This window comes from Salvelinus alpinus, chromosome 7, assembly GCF_045679555.1.
Source record: "Salvelinus alpinus chromosome 7, SLU_Salpinus.1, whole genome shotgun sequence".
NCBI lineage: Eukaryota > Metazoa > Chordata > Actinopteri > Salmoniformes > Salmonidae > Salvelinus > Salvelinus alpinus.
The window spans coordinates 56,456,330-56,473,217 of NC_092092.1; the positions used below are offsets into that span (position 1 = coordinate 56,456,330).

General features: G+C 44.5%; 1 protein-coding gene across 2 annotated transcripts; it reads left to right on the forward strand.

The window, feature by feature from the left end:
* Window positions 1-500: 500 nt before the first annotated feature.
* LOC139581270 (acidic fibroblast growth factor intracellular-binding protein B-like) lies at window positions 501-16,125 on the forward strand. Of its 2 annotated transcripts, XM_071410845.1 has the most exons (12): window positions 782-887; window positions 6,169-6,270; window positions 7,509-7,593; window positions 7,718-7,916; window positions 8,066-8,192; window positions 10,459-10,559; window positions 10,665-10,798; window positions 10,955-11,063; window positions 11,260-11,323; window positions 11,607-11,693; window positions 13,422-13,519; window positions 15,081-16,125. In XM_071410845.1, exons 3-12 carry the CDS (start codon window positions 7,509-7,511, stop codon window positions 15,148-15,150), a joined length of 1,074 nt encoding a protein of 357 aa, XP_071266946.1. In that variant the 5' UTR covers window positions 782-887; window positions 6,169-6,270; the 3' UTR covers window positions 15,151-16,125. The 2 variants fall into 2 exon arrangements, with proteins under 2 accessions (XP_071266945.1, XP_071266946.1); XM_071410844.1 differs by lacking the exon at window positions 6,169-6,270 and having other exon boundaries at window positions 501-887.
* Window positions 16,126-16,888: the final 763 nt, after the last annotated feature.

A 16,888-nucleotide genomic window follows, 5' to 3' on the forward strand; every position in this document is an offset into this window, starting at 1 on the left:
TATAAAGGTCATGTTCACTGACTGATATTATCTTATATAATAAAACGTAGGCTATAAGATATCCTTAGCCTGTGTTAACCTCAGACCTTATTTTCGGCATTTATCCCAAAACCCTATTCTTTCCACATTAATTTTTCCCAGTGGAATGGCTGAAGGAACCAGAGGTAACTAATTTCCGTTTTTTAGGACTACAAGCTAGCGAGCTCATTGGTGTCTATGGTAGACACACCCCGTTAAATTGACCGGAACTGATAAAAACATGTTATGGTAAACAGCCAACCATCTTTGGCTATACTCATAGAGATCGATAGAGGACTCATCTTAGTATGTGTGCCATTATAGCATTTGTGACAGCATGAGCAGCGCCATTGAGGCAATCTCCATTTTGAAGTAGTTAATTTTCTTCTTCACGATTGGCTGACCCCTCCTGATGACCCAGCCAATGAAGTTGGAAGACCCGCCCAGCTGACTACATTAAAATGGTGGAAGCCCTCAATGGCGTTGCCCATGCGAAAAATGCCATTTGGGCCACTGGACGCTTCTATCATTCTCTATGGGCTATACCAGACATACTTATCTGGCTATATAAAGATACTTCCTGTAAAGGCACAATAAAGTGTTGTTCACAGGTCTTTTCTTCCGTTTATTTTTCGAAAAAAAGGCTTCGTTACAGCATTAGCAACGGATGACAATGTCTCCAGCAGTAAATGTATAGTTTATAGGAGCTTATTATCCGTTCTGTTTTTAGATAATAATGAATTATCTAGCTAGCAACGTTAGCTAACGGTAGTATACCAGTTCTGGACAGCCGGGATTATTACTCATCCTAGTTAAAACGCTTAGCTATATTATAACAGTCTAGAGTATTGGAACCTTAATTTAAAAAGGTAAGTATCATCTTGTTTAGTCAGATAATGTATACAGTTAATGTAGTTCCAAGTAACTAACGTTAGTAAAACATTGACTTGCTAGTACAAAACATTGACTTGCTAGTACAAATGCATTGAATTCTACGTCGGGGAGATATGAGCATTTTAATCAGGAAACTTTCCCCTCACAACCTCTACAAAGCAGAATGTTGAATAAAATTATATTTTAAAGTACTTTACCGGTTGTCCATACGGTTGGTCTTTTTAGCTTGTAGGAATGTTAGACAATATATTCACAAAGTATAATTACAGAAACTTTTCAAAGCGCTGGTAATTTATTGCATTCAGATTTCTATCACCTGAAGCATGTGCAGAACCATGTGCATACTTGCTGTGCTCGTGTTTACGAGTCACCTGCATGTATTTGTATCTTGTGCACATGCTTCAGGTGATAGAAATCTGAAAGCACAACCAGGAATTTGAAAAGTTTATTTAACTAGGCAAGTCAGGGCCAATTGTGCGCTGCCCTATGATACTCTCAATCACAGCCCGAGATCGAACCAGGATCTGTAGGGACGCCTCTAGCACTGAGATGAAGTGCCTTAGACCGCTGCGCCACTCGGGAGCACTATATAAAGCAGGCAGACCGGCCTCCTGGGCTGTTTGCATGACAGTGTCTATGGTTTACTGAGAATGGTGCAACAGTCCTGTGGGCGAAAACGGGTTGTTGATGAGAGATGTCGAAGGAGAATGGCAAGAATCGTGCAAGCTAACAGGCATACCACAAACAGGCAAATAACGGCGCAGAACGACATCTCGGAATGTACAACTCGTTGGTCCTTGTCACGGATGGGCTATTGCAGCAGACGACCACACCGGTTTCCACTCCTATCAGCTGAAAAAACAGAAGAAGCGGCAATAGTGGGCACGATGAATCCTGGTTCCTGTTGCATCATGCTGGTGGCAGTCAGGATTTGGCGTAAGCAGTGTGAGTCCATGGCTCCATCCTTCCTGGTGTCAACCGTGGTGGTGTGGGGAATGTTTTCCTGGCACACGTTAGGTCCCTTGATACCAATTGAGCATCGTTTGAATGCCATACCTTGTAGAATCCATGCTCCAAAGAATTCAGGTTGTTCTGGAGGCAAAGAGGGGCCCGACCCGGTATGGACAAATGCCAAAGTACGTTAAAATGTAATTTTATTCAACATTCTGGCTTGTAGAGGTTGTGAGAGAGAACTTTCCTGATTCAAATGCTCATTTCTACCCGACATTGAATTTAATGCAAATCAATGTCGGGTTTCCAGACAAAATCTAGGCTTACAAAGGAGTCGTTGAATATGGCAATTTTCCTTTAAATTCAAGAAGCAGCCATTCAACTTGCCATTCAAGCTTAATAATATCAAAATACGTTCAGTACTTACCAAAGAATGGAGTTTTGCTGAGAAACTGTCGTCAATTATGCCGTACCGGCCTATATGTACTCCCAAAAAGGTCTAAATAAAAAGTTACATGCAACCGAAAACATGCCATGTCTGGAACGAATCTATTGATTTTGAGTAAGTGCAATTGCGTCATATCCACCTATTCTGCACCTGTTGCAATATTATTGGAATTAAAATACACTAAATAAAGCCCATCTAGAAATATACAATCACTGTAAAAACGTACCCTATATTGTCTACTTAATCTACTTACATTAAATATTATTGCATCCATGTAGCGCGGGTGAAACAACAGATTGATATGACGTTCATACTGTTGTAGGTGATCAAATCAATGACCTTTCCTGCTGCTGGATCAGCCGAGAGGTGCACACTTGCTCAAAAACAATACTTAGATTAGGCATTTTTTCGGTTGCATGTAACTTTTTTTATTTAGATATTTTTTGGGAGTACATACTGGCCGGAATGGCAGTAATGACGATAGTTGTTTAGCAATACCGTCCGTATTTTGACATTTATTAAGCTTAAAAAGCTTGTTACGGGCAAGTTGAATTGCTGCTTCTTGGGCCAAAGGAGAATTTCCATATTCAACGTCTCCTGTAAACCCAGATTTTGGTTCAGTAGTACAGTAGCTATGTACAGTGCATTCGGAAAGTATTCAGACCCCTTGATTTTTTCCCCCCACATTTTGTTACTTTAAAGCCTTATTGTAAAATTGATTAAATATATATATATTTTTCTCATAAATCTACACACTAAACCCATAAAGATAAAGCGAAAACAGGTTTTTAGGAATTTTTGCTAAATTATTAAAAATGAGAAACCTAAGTATTCAGACCTTTTGCTATGAGACTTGAAATTGAGCTCAGGTGCATCCTGTTTCCATTGATCATCTTTGAGATATTTCTACAACTTGATTGGAGTCCACCTGTGGTAAATTCAATTTAATCAAATCAAATTATATTTGTCACATGCGCTGAATACAACAGATTCACCTTACAGTGAAATGCTAACTTACTAAACCAACAATGCAGTTTTAAGAAAATAACAAAAAAAAAGAGAACAGAATAACAAATAATTAAAGAGCAACAGTAAATAACAATAGCAGGGCTATATACACGAGGTACTGGTGTTGAGGTAATTGAGGTAATATCTACATGTAGGTAGAGTTATTTAAGTGACTATGCATAGATAATAACAGAGTAGCAGCAGCATGGGGGGGGGGGGGGGGCATCGTCTGGGTAGCCATTTGATTAGATGTTCAGGAGTCTTATGGCTTGGGGGTAGAAGCTGTTTAGAAGCCTCTTGGACCTAGACTTGGCGCTCCAGTACTGGGTGGCTGGAGTCTTTGACAAGTTTTAGGGCCTTCCTTTGACACCGCCTGGTATAGAGGTCCTGGATGGCAGGAAGCTTGGCCCTGGTGTAGTACTGGGCCGTACGCACTACACTCTGTCGTGCCTTGCGGTCGGAGGCCGAGCAGTTGCCATACCAGGCAGTGATGCAACCCGTCAGGATGTTCTCGATGGTGCAGCTGTTAAACCTTTTGAAGACCTGAAGACCCATGCCAAATCTTTTCAGTCTCCTGAGGGGGAATAGGTTTTGTCGTTCCCTCTTTACGACTGTCTTGGTGTGCTTGGACCATGTTTGTTGGTGATGTGGACGCCAAGGAACTTGAAGCTCTCAACCTGCTCCACTACAGACCCGTCGATGAGAACGGGGGCGTGCTCGGACCTCCTTTTCCTGTAGTCCATAATCATCTCCTTTGTCTTGATCGCGTTGAGGGAGAGGTTGTTGTCCTTGCACCACATTGTCAGGTCTCTGACCTCCTCCCTATAGGCTGTCTCATTGTTGTCGGTGATCAGGCCTACCACTGTTGTCATCGGCAAACTTAATGATGGTGTTGGAATCGTGCCAGGCCATGCAGTCATGAGTGAACAGGGAGTACAGGAGGGGACTGAGCATGCACCCCTGAGGGGCCCCCGTGTTGAGGATCAGTGTGACAGATGCGTTGTTACCTACCCTTACCACCTGGGGGCGGCCCGTCAGGAAGTCCAGGATCTAGTTGCAGAGGGAGGTGTTTAGTCCCAGGGTCCTTAGTGATGAGCTTTGAGGGCACTATGGCGTTGAACGCTGAGCTGTAGTCAATGAAGAGCATTCTCACATAGTTGTTTCTTTCGTCCAGGTGTGAAAGGGGCAGTGTGGCTGCAATAGAGATTGCATCATCTGTGGATCTGTTGGGGCGGGAATGCAAATTGGAGTGGGTCTAGGGTTTCTGGGATAATGGTATTGATGTGAGCCATGACCAGCCTTTCAAAGCATTTCATGGCTACAGACGTGAGTGCTATGGGTCGGTAGTCATTTGGGCAGATTACCTTAGTGTTCATGGGCACAGGGACTATGGTGGTCTGCCTGAAACATGTTGGTATTACAGACTCAGACAGGGAGAGGTTGAAGATGTCAGTGAAGACACTTGCCAGTTGGTCAGCGCATGCTCCGAGTACACGTCCTGGCAATCCGTCTGACCCTGCGGCCTTGTGAATGTTGACCTGTTTAAAGGTATTACTCACGTCGGCTGCGGAGAGCGTAATCACATAGTTGTCCGGAACAGCTGATGCTCTCATGCATGTTTCAGTGTTATTTGCCTCCAAGCGAGCATAGAAGTGATTTAGCTCATCTGGTAGGGTCGTGTCACAGGGCAGCTCCCGGCTGTGCTTCCCTTTGTAGTCTGTAATAGTTTGCAAGCCCTGCCAAATCCGACGAGCGTCGGAGCCGGTGTAGTACAATTTGATCTTAGTCCTGTATTGATGCTTTGCCTGTTTGATGGTTCGTCGGTGGGCATAGCGAGATATCTTATAAGCTTACAGGTTAGTCCCACTCCTTGAAAGCGACAGCTCTACCCTTTAGCTCAGTGCGAATGTTGCCTGTAATCCATGGATTCTGGTTGAGGTATGTACGTACAGTCACTGTGGGGATGACGTCATCGATGCACTTATTGATGAAGCCAGTGACTAATGTGGTGTACTCCTCAATGCCATCGGAAGAATCCCGGAACATATTCCAGTCTGTGATAGCAAAACAGTCCTGTAGTTTAGCATCTGCGTCATCTGACCACTTTACAGACCCAGTCACTGGTGCTTCCTGCTTTCATTTTTGCTTGTAAGCAGGAATCAGGAGGATAGAATTATGGTCAGATTTGCCAAATGGAGGGTGAGCTTTGTACGTGTCTCTGTGTGTGGAGTAAAGGTGTTCCCCCCCCCCCCCCCCTTCTCTGGTTGCATATTTAACATGCTGAGAGAAATTTGGTTAAACTGATTTAAGTTTCCCTGCATCAAAGTCCTCGGCCACTAGGAGTGCTGCCTCTGGATGAGCGTTTTCCTGTTTGCTTATGGCAGTATACAGCTCATTAAGTGCGGTCTTAGTGCCAGCATCGGTCTGTGGTGGTTTGTAGACAGCTACAAAAAATACAGATGACAACTCTAGGTTGATAGTGTGGTCTACAGCTTATCATGAGATACTCTACCTCAGGCGAGCAAAACTTCAAGACTTCCTTAGATATCGTGCACCAGCTGTTGTTTACGAATATGCATAGGCCCCCGCCTCGTGTCTTACCAGAGGCTGCTGTTCTATCCTGCCGATGGAGTGTATAACCCGCCAGCTGTATGTTATTAATGTCGTCGTTAAGCCACGACTTGGTGAAACATAAGATATTACAGTTTTTAATGTCCCGTTGGTAGGATATACGTGCTTTCAGTTCGTCCCATTTATTTTCCAGCTAACAGTACTGATGGCAAAGGCAGATTAGCCACTCTTCGCCTGATCCTCACAAGGCACCCCGATCTCTTTCCGCAAAATCTCAGTTTCTTTCTCCAGCGGATGATGAGGATGAGGGCCTGTTCGGGTGTTTGGAGTATATCCTTCCCATCCGACTCATGAAAGAAAAATGATTTGTCCAATTCGAGGTGAGTAATCGCTGTTCTTATGTCCAGAAGCTCTTTTCGGTCATATGAGATGGTAGCAGCAACATTATGTACAAAATAAGTTACAAACTATGCGAAAAAACAAACAAAATAGCACGGTTGGCTAAGAGCCAATAGAACGGCAGCCATCTCCTCCGGCGCCATCTTTATTGATTGGACATGATTTGGAAAGGCACACCTGTCTATATAAGGTCCCACAGTTGACAGTGCATGTCAGAGAAAAAACCAAGCCATGAGGTTGAAGAGCTCTGAGACAGGATTGTGTCGAGGCACAGATCTGGGGAAGGCTACCAAAACATTTCTGCAGCGTTGAAGGTCCCCAAGAACACAGTGGCCTCCATCATTCTTAAGTAGAAGAAGTTTGGAACCACCAAGACTCTTCCTAGAACTGGCCGCCCGGCCAAACTGAACAATCAGGGGGAAGGGCCTTGGTCAGGGAGGTGACCAAGAACCTGATGGTCACTCTGACAGAGCTCCAGAGTTCCTCTGTGGAGATGTTGTCCTTCTGGAAGGTTCTCCCATCTCTGCAGCACTCCACCAATCATGCCTTTATGGTAGAGTGACCAGACGGAAGCCACTCCTCAGTAAAAGGCACATGACAGCCCGCTTGGAGTTTGCCAAAAGGCACCTAAAGGACTCTCAAACCATGAGAAACAAGATGGAACCAAGATTGAAGGTTCACCTTTCAATAGGACAACGACCTTAAGCACACAGCCAAGACAACCAGGAGTGGCTTCGGGACAAGTCTCTGAATGTCCTTGATTGGCGAACATCTCTGGAGAGACCTGAAAATAGCTGTGCAGCGTCGCTCCCCATCCAACTTGACAGAGCTTGAGAGGATCCGCAGAAAGAATGGGAGAAACTCCCCAAATACAGGTGTGCCAAGCTTGTATCATCATACCCAAGAAGACTCGAGGCTGTAATCGCTGCCAAAGGTGATTCAACAAAGTACTGAGTAAAGGGTCTGAATACTTAAATGTGACATGATATTTCAGTTTTTAATTTAATAAATTTGCTAACATTTCTATAAACCTGTTTTTCCTTTGTCATTATGGGATATTGTGTGTAGATTGGAAAAGGCTGTAATGTAACAAAATGTGGAGGGTCTAAATACTTTCCAAATGCACTGTAAGTGGTGAATGATATTCCACAGGTATTGTGACAAGTGAAATGAAAACGCTGACGCTTATTAAAACCATATTTGTCTTGTTTCCACTTAGATGTCAGTGGAACTCGATGTGTTTGTGGGTAACACCACCATTATGGATGAGGAAGTCTATCAGTTCTGGCTGGATGGCTACACAGGTATTGGCCACAACATTCACCAACTCACACACATATACTAGACACAGTCATCCATAAAAAAAAGACTTAATCAATATCTCTAACATAAACCTTGAATCCTGTTTCCTTTCTGCCCCATCCTCAGTGAATGATGCAGTGAAGGTTCGTATGGAGGGAGGGGTATTGGAGGAGTGTGAGGCCAGTGCTGAGGTTTTGCGCAGTGACACCATGGACCAGTACAGAACCTTCCAGATGTGTGAGCGCCTCCTGCACAGCCCCGCCAAACTGGCCAATCAACTGCTGTTCCAGATCCCACCTCATCGCCAGGCCATGCTCATAGAGAGGTGCTCTACCATCTCCTGAAACACTTTTTAATGTCTTATCTTCCTCTGCCTTAAACGTCACCTAATCTGTCCCCCTCTCCTCCCTCTCGCCCCTCTCCTCCTTCTCGCCTCTCGCCTCTCCTCCCCCCCGCCTCTCTCTTTCTGTAAAGGTACTATACGTTCGATGGCGTGTTTGTACGTGAGGTCCTTGGGAAGAAACTCTCGAAGGGGACCAAGAAGGACCTGGATGATGTTAGTGCAAAGACTGGTGTCACACTGAAGAGCTGCAGGCGGCAGGTAGCAGAAACCTCAGCGAGACATCCCCATTAACAATGACTACATCACGGAACTGTAACATGTCCCAAGGGGAAAATTGTCTTAGACACACAGTACTGCTGTATACAAAATACACTGTACATCATACACTTCTTGTTTAGCCACATACAGTACCAGTCAAAAGTTTGGACACACCTACTCATTCAAGGGTTTTTCTTTATATTTAATATTTTCTACAATGTAGAATAATAGTGAAGACATCAGAACTATGAAATAGCACATATGGAATCATGTAGTAACCAAAAACAGTGTTAAACAAATCAAAATATATTTAAGTTTCTTCAAAGTACCCACCCTTTGCCTTGATGACAGCTTTGCACACTCTTGGCATTCTCTCAACCAACTTCAACTGGAATGCTTTTCCAACAGTCTTGAAGGAGTTCCCACATATGCTGAGCACTTGTTGGCTGCTTTTCCTTCACTCTGCGGTCCAACTCATCCCAAACTATCTCAATTCTGGTGATTGTGGAGGCCAGGTCATCTGATGCAGCACTCCATCACTATCCTGGGCAAATAGCCCTTACACAGCCTGGAGGTGTGTTGGGTCATGGTCCTGTTGAAAAACAAATGATAGTCCTACTAAGCACAAACCAGATGGGGATGGTCTATCGCTGCAGAATGCTGTGGTAGCCATGCTGGTTAAGTGTGCCTTGAATTCTAAATAAATCACAGACAGTTTCACTAGCAAAGCACCCCCACACCATCAGACCTCCTCCTCCTCCATGCTTCACAGTGGCAACTACACATGCAGAGATCACCCGTTAACCTACTCTGCGTCTCACAAGGCGGTTGGAACCAAAAATCTCATATTTGGACTCATCAGACCAAAGGACAGATTTCCACCGGTCTAATGTCCATTGCTCGTGTTTCTTGGCCCAAGCAAGTCTCTTCTTTTTTTTTTCTCTCAATTTCGTGATGTCCATTTGGTAGTTACAGTCTTGTTTCATTGCTGCAACTTCCGTACGGACTCGGGAGAGACGAAGGTCGAGAGCCGCATATCCTCTGAAACACAACCCAACCAAGCCGCACTGCTTCTTGACACAATGCCCACTTAACCCAGAAGCCAGCCGCACCAATGTGTCAGAGGAAATACCATACACCTGGCTACCGAGTCAGCGTGCACTGTGCCCGGCCCACCATAGGAGTCACTAGTGCGCGATGGGACAAGGACATCCCTGCCAGCCAAACCCTCCCTTAACCCGGACGACGCTGTGTGCGCCGCCCCGTGGTTCTTTCGGTCGCGGCCGGCTGTGACAGACCCTGGACTCGAACTCAGAATCTCTAGTGGCACAGCTAGCCTTAGACCACTGCGCCACTCGGGAGGCCCATGTCTCTTCTTCTTATTGGTGTCCTTTAGTAGGGGTTTCTTTGCACTCTGAAGCATTTATTTGGGCTGCAATTTCTTAGGCTGGTAACCCTAATGAACTTATCCTCTGCAGCAGAGGTAACTCTGGGTCTTCCTTTCCTATGGCGGTCCTCATGAGAGCCAGTTTCATCATAGACTTGATGGTTTTTGCGACTGCACTTGAAGACACTTTCAAAGTTCTTGACATTTTCCGAATTGACTGACCTTCATGTCTTAAAGTAATGATGGACTGTCCTTTCTCTTTGCTTATTTGAGCTATTTTTGCCAAAGTATTGACTTGGTCTTTAACCAAATAGGGCTGTCTTCTGTATACCACCCCTACCTTGTCACAACACGACTGATTGGCTCAAATGTATTTAGAAGGAAAAAAATTACACAAATTAACTTTTAACAAGGCACACCTGTTAAATGAAATGCATTCCAGGTGACTACCTCATGAAGCTGGTTGAGAGAATGCCTAAAGTGTGCAAAGCTATCATCAAGGCAAAGGGTGGCTACTTTGAAGATTCTCAAATATAAAATCTATTTAGATTTGTTTAACACCTTTTTTTTTTTCTTTGTCTTTTTTTGGGGGGTGGGTTATTTCATAGTTTTGATGTCGTCACTATTATTCTACAATGTAGAAAATATTAATGACAAAGAAAAACCCTCGAATGAGTAGGTGTCAACTTTTGACTGGTACTGTACGCCACTTACAGAATAAGGGAATATGCTAACACAGTTTAGCTCAACATTAGTGACTGTCCTGCCTGTACAGATTCTATGAGCTACAGAGCTCGAGACACTGTAGTTCTAAGACCAAATGTCACTGTTTTTCACTTGCACACTAAAGCTTTTCTGAATGATCCCCTTTTCTCCCAGTTTGATAACTTCAAGCGTGTATTCAAAGTTGTGGAGGAACTGAAGGGACCCCTGGTGGAAAACATTCGTCAGCACTTCCTTCTCTCTGACAAGCTGGCCAGGTAATAGTAGAATTTACTATTCAATTTGATATAATCTTGTCATTTATTTTGTACACTTTGACCTCTTTAAAAAAAAAAATACTCCCCTGCATCTCCTCTTCTCAGGGATTACGCTGCCATTGTTTTCTTTGCTAACAATCGCTTTGAGACGGGGAAGAAGAAGCTGCATTATCTTACATTCCAGGACTTTGCCTTCTGTGCAGGGCAGCTCATCAGCAACTGGACCGTGGGAGCATTGGGTGAGTCCCTAATCAATTGATCTGCAGTTGTGCACTGCAATCATTCCCGAGTCCTTATTAGGCCCGCATTAATTGGAGTTATGATTTTTTTTTACTGTCACAGCACTGTTACCTAATACAGAAATATCAGATGTCTGAAGTAGTTTGTCTTCTCAGATAACCTGGTGGAAGACATGGACGTGGATCTTGAGAAGGAGTTCTTACAAGATCTAAAGGAACTGAAGATTTTAATCACTGACAAGGATCTGCTGGACCAGCACAAGAGGCATGAGTGTGGTCCATTAGTTATTGATTGCCTGATATGTATGTTATTGATTGCTTCCTGTCAATAATTCACTTTTTTTTTTCTCTACGTATTTTTTTGTGGATATTGTATGCGTTCTAATATTATGAATGACAATATTTAGTAGTATCCCTCATGCCCTTGCTCCCGTTTCTCTCATTCCCTCCGCCCCACTCAGTTTGGTGTGCACGGCTCTCCGGGGGAAGACCAAAGCATTTAATGAGATGGAAGCCAACTTCAAGGTGAGTGACAACACATGCTTGTGTTACCCAACAGGACTGCTAACGCTTCAACAGACCACCCAGTTTCATAGGATGTGATGTCCAGTCCTGCCTACTACAAAAATCTGTAAATCAGTCCATAGAAAGTGTGGTAACTATGGTTATATGGGGTCAAATGTGCACATCAATTGTCTAATTCAAACAGTTCACTTGAGTTGAATTATTTCTAAACTGCAGAATCAAAAACCTTTTCAAATTATTTGATAATTATTTGAAACAAACTCTACTCTCTCTTCATCCATAGAATCTCTCCAGAGGCCTTGTCAACATTGCTGCCAAATTAACCAACACGAAAGACGTCAGAGACTTCTTTATTGATCTGGTGGAAAAGGTATGTAAGTAAATCATTAGTAATATACACTGCTCAAAAAAATAAAGGGAACACTTAAACAACACAATGTAACTCCAAGTCAATCACACTTCTGTGAAATCAAACTGTCCACTTAGGAAGCAACACTGATTGACAATAAATTTCACATGCTGTTGTGCAAATGGAATAGACAAAAGGTGGAAATTATAGGCAATTAGCAAGACACCCCCAATAAAGGAGTGGTTCTGCAGGTGGTGACCACAGACCACTTCTCAGTTCCTATGCTTCCTGGCTGATGTTTTGGTCACTTTTGAATGCTGGCGGTGCTTTCACTCTAGTGGTAGCATGAGACGGAGTCTACAACCCACACAAGTGGCTCAGGTAGTGCAGCTCATCCAGGATGGCACATCAATGCGAGCTGTGGCAAGAAGGTTTGCTGTGTCTGTCAGCGTAGTGTCCAGAGCATGGAGGCGCTACCAGGAGACAGGCCAGTACATCAGGAGACGTGGAGAAGGCCGTAGGAGGGCAACAACCCAGCAGCAGGACCGCTACCTCCGCCTTTGTGCAAGGAGGAGCACTGCCAGAGCCCTGCAAAATGACCTCCAGCAGGCCACAAATGTGCATGTGTCAGCATATGGTCTCACAAGGGGTCTGAGGATCTCATCTCGGTACCTAATGGCAGTCAGGCTACCTCTGGCGAGCACATGGAGGGCAGTGCGGCCCCACAAAGAAATGCCACCCCACACCATGACTGACCCACCGCCAAACCGGTCATGCTGGAGGATGTTGCAGGCAGCAGAACGTTCTCCACGGCGTCTCCAGACTCTGTCACGTCTGTCACATGTGCTCAGTGTGAACCTGCTTTCATCTGTGAAGAGCACAGGGCGCCAGTGGCGAATTTGCCAATCTTGGTGTTCTCTGGCAAATGCCAAACGTCCTGCACGGTGTTGGGCTGTAAGCACAACCCCCACCTGTGGACGTCGGGCCCTCATACCACCCTCATGGAGTCTGTTTCTGACCGTTTGAGCAGACACATGCACATTTGTGGCCTGCTGGAGGTCATTGTGCAGGGCTCTGGCAGTGCTCCTCCTTGCACAAAGGCGGAGGTAGCGGTCCTGCTGCTGGGTTGTTGCCCTCCTACGGCCTCCTCCACGTCTCCTGATGTACTGGCCTGTCTCCTGGTAGCGCCTCCATGCTCTGGACACTACGCTGACAAACACAGCAAACCTTCTTGCCACAGCTCGCATTGATGTGCCATCCTGGATGAGCTGCACTACCTGAGCCACTTGTGTGGGTTGTAGACTCCGTCTCATGCTACCACTAGAGTGAAAGCACCGCCAGCATTCAAAAGTGACCAAAACATCAGCCAGGAAGCATAGGAACTGAGAAGTGGTCTGTGGTCACCACCTGCAGAACCACTCCTTTATTGGGGGTGTCTTGCTAATTGCCTATAATTTCCACCTTTTGTCTATTCCATTTTCACAACAGCATGTGAAATTTATTGTCAATCAGTGTTGCTTCCTAAGTGGACAGTTTGATTTCACAGAAGTGTGATTGACTTGGAGTTACATTGTGTTGTTTAAGTGTTCCCTTTATTTTTTTGAGCAGTGTATATTAGTGAATGTTTTTAGTCAGAATATTCAACTCTGGCTCTGGCTTATCAGGCCAATAAGATCTATAGACTTTTGTGCTACCCATGAGACTGGTGTAATCCCTCTCTCTCCCTCTCTCGCTCTCGCTCTCTCACAGTTTATTGAGCCGTGTCGGTCAGACAAATGGACAGCAGGAGACATGAGGCTCTACCTCACTCACTACACTAACTCTGCACACATACTTGACACATTCAAGTGAGTAACATATTACTGTTATACATACACTGCATATACAAAAGTATGTGGACATCCCTTCAAATTAGTGGATTCGGCTTTTTCAGCCACACCCGTTGCTGACAGGTGTATAAAATCGAGCACACTGCCATGTAATCTCCATAGACAAACATTGCTTTACTGAAGAGCTCAGTGACTTTCAACGTGGCACCGTCATAGAATGCCACCAAGTCAGTTTGTCAAATGTATGCCCTGCTAGAGCTTCCCCGGTCAACTGTAAGTGTTGTTATTGTGAAGTGGAAACGTCTAGGAGCAACAACGGCTCAGCCGCGAAGTGGTAGGCCACACAAGCTCACAGAACGGGGCCACCGAGTGCTGAAGCGCGTTGTTCCAAACTGCCTCTGGAAGCAACGTCAGTATAAGAACTGTTCCTCTGGAGCTTAATTAAATGGGTTTCCATGGCCGAGCAGCCGCACACAAGCCTAAGATCACCATGTGCAATGCCAAGCGTCGGCTGGAGTGGCGTAAAGCTCGCCGCCATTGGACTCTGGAGCTGTGGAAATGTGTTCTCTGGAGTGACGAATCACGCTTCACCATCTGGCAGTCCGACAGATGAATCTGGGTTTGGCAGATGCCAGGAGAACGCTATTTGCCCGAATGCATAGTGCCAACTGTAACGTTTGTTGGAGGAGGAATAATGGTCTGGTGCTGTTTTTCATGGTTCAGGTGAGGCCCCTTAGTTCCAGTGAAGGAAAATCTTAATGCTACAGCATACAATGACATTCTAGACGATTTTGTGCTTCGAACTTTGTGGCAACAGTTTGGGGCAGGCCCTTTCCTGTTTCAGCATGACAATGCCCCCGTGCACAAAGTGTGGTCCATACAGAAATAGGTTGTCGAGATCGGTGTGGAAGAACTTGACTGGCCTGCAGAGAACCCATGACCTTAACTCCATTGAACACCTTTGGGATAAATTGGAACGCTGACTGCGAGCCAGGCCTAATCGCCTAACATCAGTGCCCAACCTTACTAATGCTCTTGTGGCTGAATGGAAGCAAGACCCCACAGCAATGTTCCACCATCTAGTGGAAAGCCTTCCCAGAAAAGTGGCAGAAAAGGGGGGACCAACTCCATATTAATGCCCGTGATTTTGGAATGAGATGTTCGACGAGCAGGTGTCCACTAACTTTTGGTCATGTAGTGTATTGTGCTGCCTGGCATGTATTAAGGGCCTGACCGTTTTTAGTGTGTGCTTGCATAATATATGTATTTCATATCCCAGTTGTCACCAGTGGGTGTCACTGCATCTTGCTCCATGTGTCTTAAACTATAGTTACCTTGTTTCTCGCACAGCCACTCTGGAATGTGGTTAACAGTTTACACAACCCTGCACCACGACACACTCAACAAATACATATTTATCGGACAACCATATTATAATAGGCCTCTCATTAAACTGAATAAGCAAAGATCGCTCCATATTATGAAACTTGGCCAGCTCTCATAATGAGACTTTGTCTTGAGTTTTACACGTTCCATATATCTCTCTCTCTTTCTCTCTCTCTCTCTCTCTCTCCCTCAGACACCAGGTAGTGTGGGACAGGTACATGGGAGTGATCAAAAGCTGCATCCTCAAAATGTACCATGACTGAGATGTTGCCTCGCTCAACTTCCTGTCCTCTTTATATCCGAGTCATGTTGTCTTTTTTTTCTCCTCTGCAGTCGTCATATAAATCCTCCGCTCCCTCTGTCAGATGTTTTCCTCCAATCCTAGTGCCCACATTTCTCCTTTCTTCATGTCTTTCTGCTGTTTTGTTTACTTCCTTCCTCCCTCTTTTCTCTCTCACTTCTCGGTCTGTTCTGACACCCTACTCTGCAATGTCATCTTGCAAATCATATCATTTGTGTTGTGTACTGAACAACAATAGAAACGCAACATGTAAAGTGTTTGTCTCAAATTTTGTGCACAAATTTGTTTACATCCCTGTTAGTGAGCTTTTCTCCTTTGCCAGATAATTCATCCACCTGACATGTGTGGCATATCAAGAAGCTGATTAAACTGTATGATCATTACACAGGTGCACCTTGTGCCGGGGACAATAAAAGGGGCAGTTTTGTCACACAACACAATGCCACAAATGTTAAGTTTTGAGGGAGCGTGCAATTGGCATGCTGACTACAGGAATGTCCAACAGAGCTATTCCCAGAGAATTGGATGTTAATTTCTCTACCATAAGCCGCCTCTAACCGGCCTCACAACTGCAGACCATGTGTAACCACGCCAGCCCAGGACCTCAACATCCGGCTTCTTCACCTGCGGCATCGTCTGAGGAGGGGTAGAAGGGGTGCTGAGGATTATTTCTGTATTTAATAAAGCCCCTTTGTGGGGGAAAACTCATTCTGATTGGCTGGGCCTGGCTCCCGAGTGGGTGGACCTAGCTCCCAAGTGGGTGGGCCTATGCCCACTCATGGCTGTGCCCCTGCCCAGTCATGTGAAATCCATAGATTAGGGCCTAATGAATTGAATTCTATTGACTGATTTCCTTCTATGAACTAATACTCAGTAAAATCTTTGAAATTGTTGCATTTATATTTTTGTTAGGTATAAATAAAGTAAACTCATTTTATACCGACGGTCTCTTGGCCCTGATTGTATTGCAGATATTGAGGGTGTGTGTTTTTGCGCACGCTGTGAGTGCTTGTTTATGTTAGAATGTCAGATGCAAATTACTCCGATTTAAAAACTGACTGCAGCTGTAGGGGTTGAGACCTGTTTGGTCCAATATAACACCTAGATATGTCACAGCTTGAACATGCCAAGAAAGTGGCTAGAATCTCATCCCAGTATGGATGAATATGGGTGAAGACGGACTATTTTGGAATACATCTGCATAGTAAATTAAACCTGAGTGGATTATAATATGAGAAGCCAGTAGTAAGCTGTGTGTCTATGTGTGGCCACTGGGGGTTGGGTAAGAGCAGCTGTCACCCCCCCACACACACACATCAATATCTCTTATTCTTATCTGTATTTCTTGAAACTGCACTGTTGGTTAGGGGTTCATAAGTAAGCATTTCACTGTAAGGTGAAATACCTGTTGTATTCAGCACATGTGACTAATAAAATTTGATTTGGATTTGATTTGAAACCTTGATTAAGTATGTATAATGGTACTGCTCATATCCATGTCAATTATGGATTTGCACTTCAGCAAAAACGTAATATCTATAAATTATAACTAACATGGACACTAAGATAATAATATTGTAAAAAGGAAGAACATATTTCACTGTTTGTATACAGCAGTCGAGCTGTCCCGGAGTACACAGCTTTCATGTAATTGTCAAAGGAAATGTGTTGCAAAAGTATTAGTAGTACTGTAGTTATAA

What these genes read in the sequence shown, in the direction of transcription:
- LOC139581270 (XM_071410844.1), top strand. Translation starts at nt 7,509, where the DNA reads ATGTCAGTGGAACTCGATGTGTTTGTGGGTAACACCACCATTATGGAT. An exon ending in CTGGCTGGATGGCTACACAG is followed by an intron (nt 7,594 to 7,717) that starts GTATTGGCCACA and finishes CCCCATCCTCAG; the next exon opens with TGAATGATGCAGTGAAGGTT. An exon ending in CTCTCTGACAAGCTGGCCAG is followed by an intron (nt 10,560 to 10,664) that starts GTAATAGTAGAA and finishes TCCTCTTCTCAG; the next exon opens with GGATTACGCTGCCATTGTTT.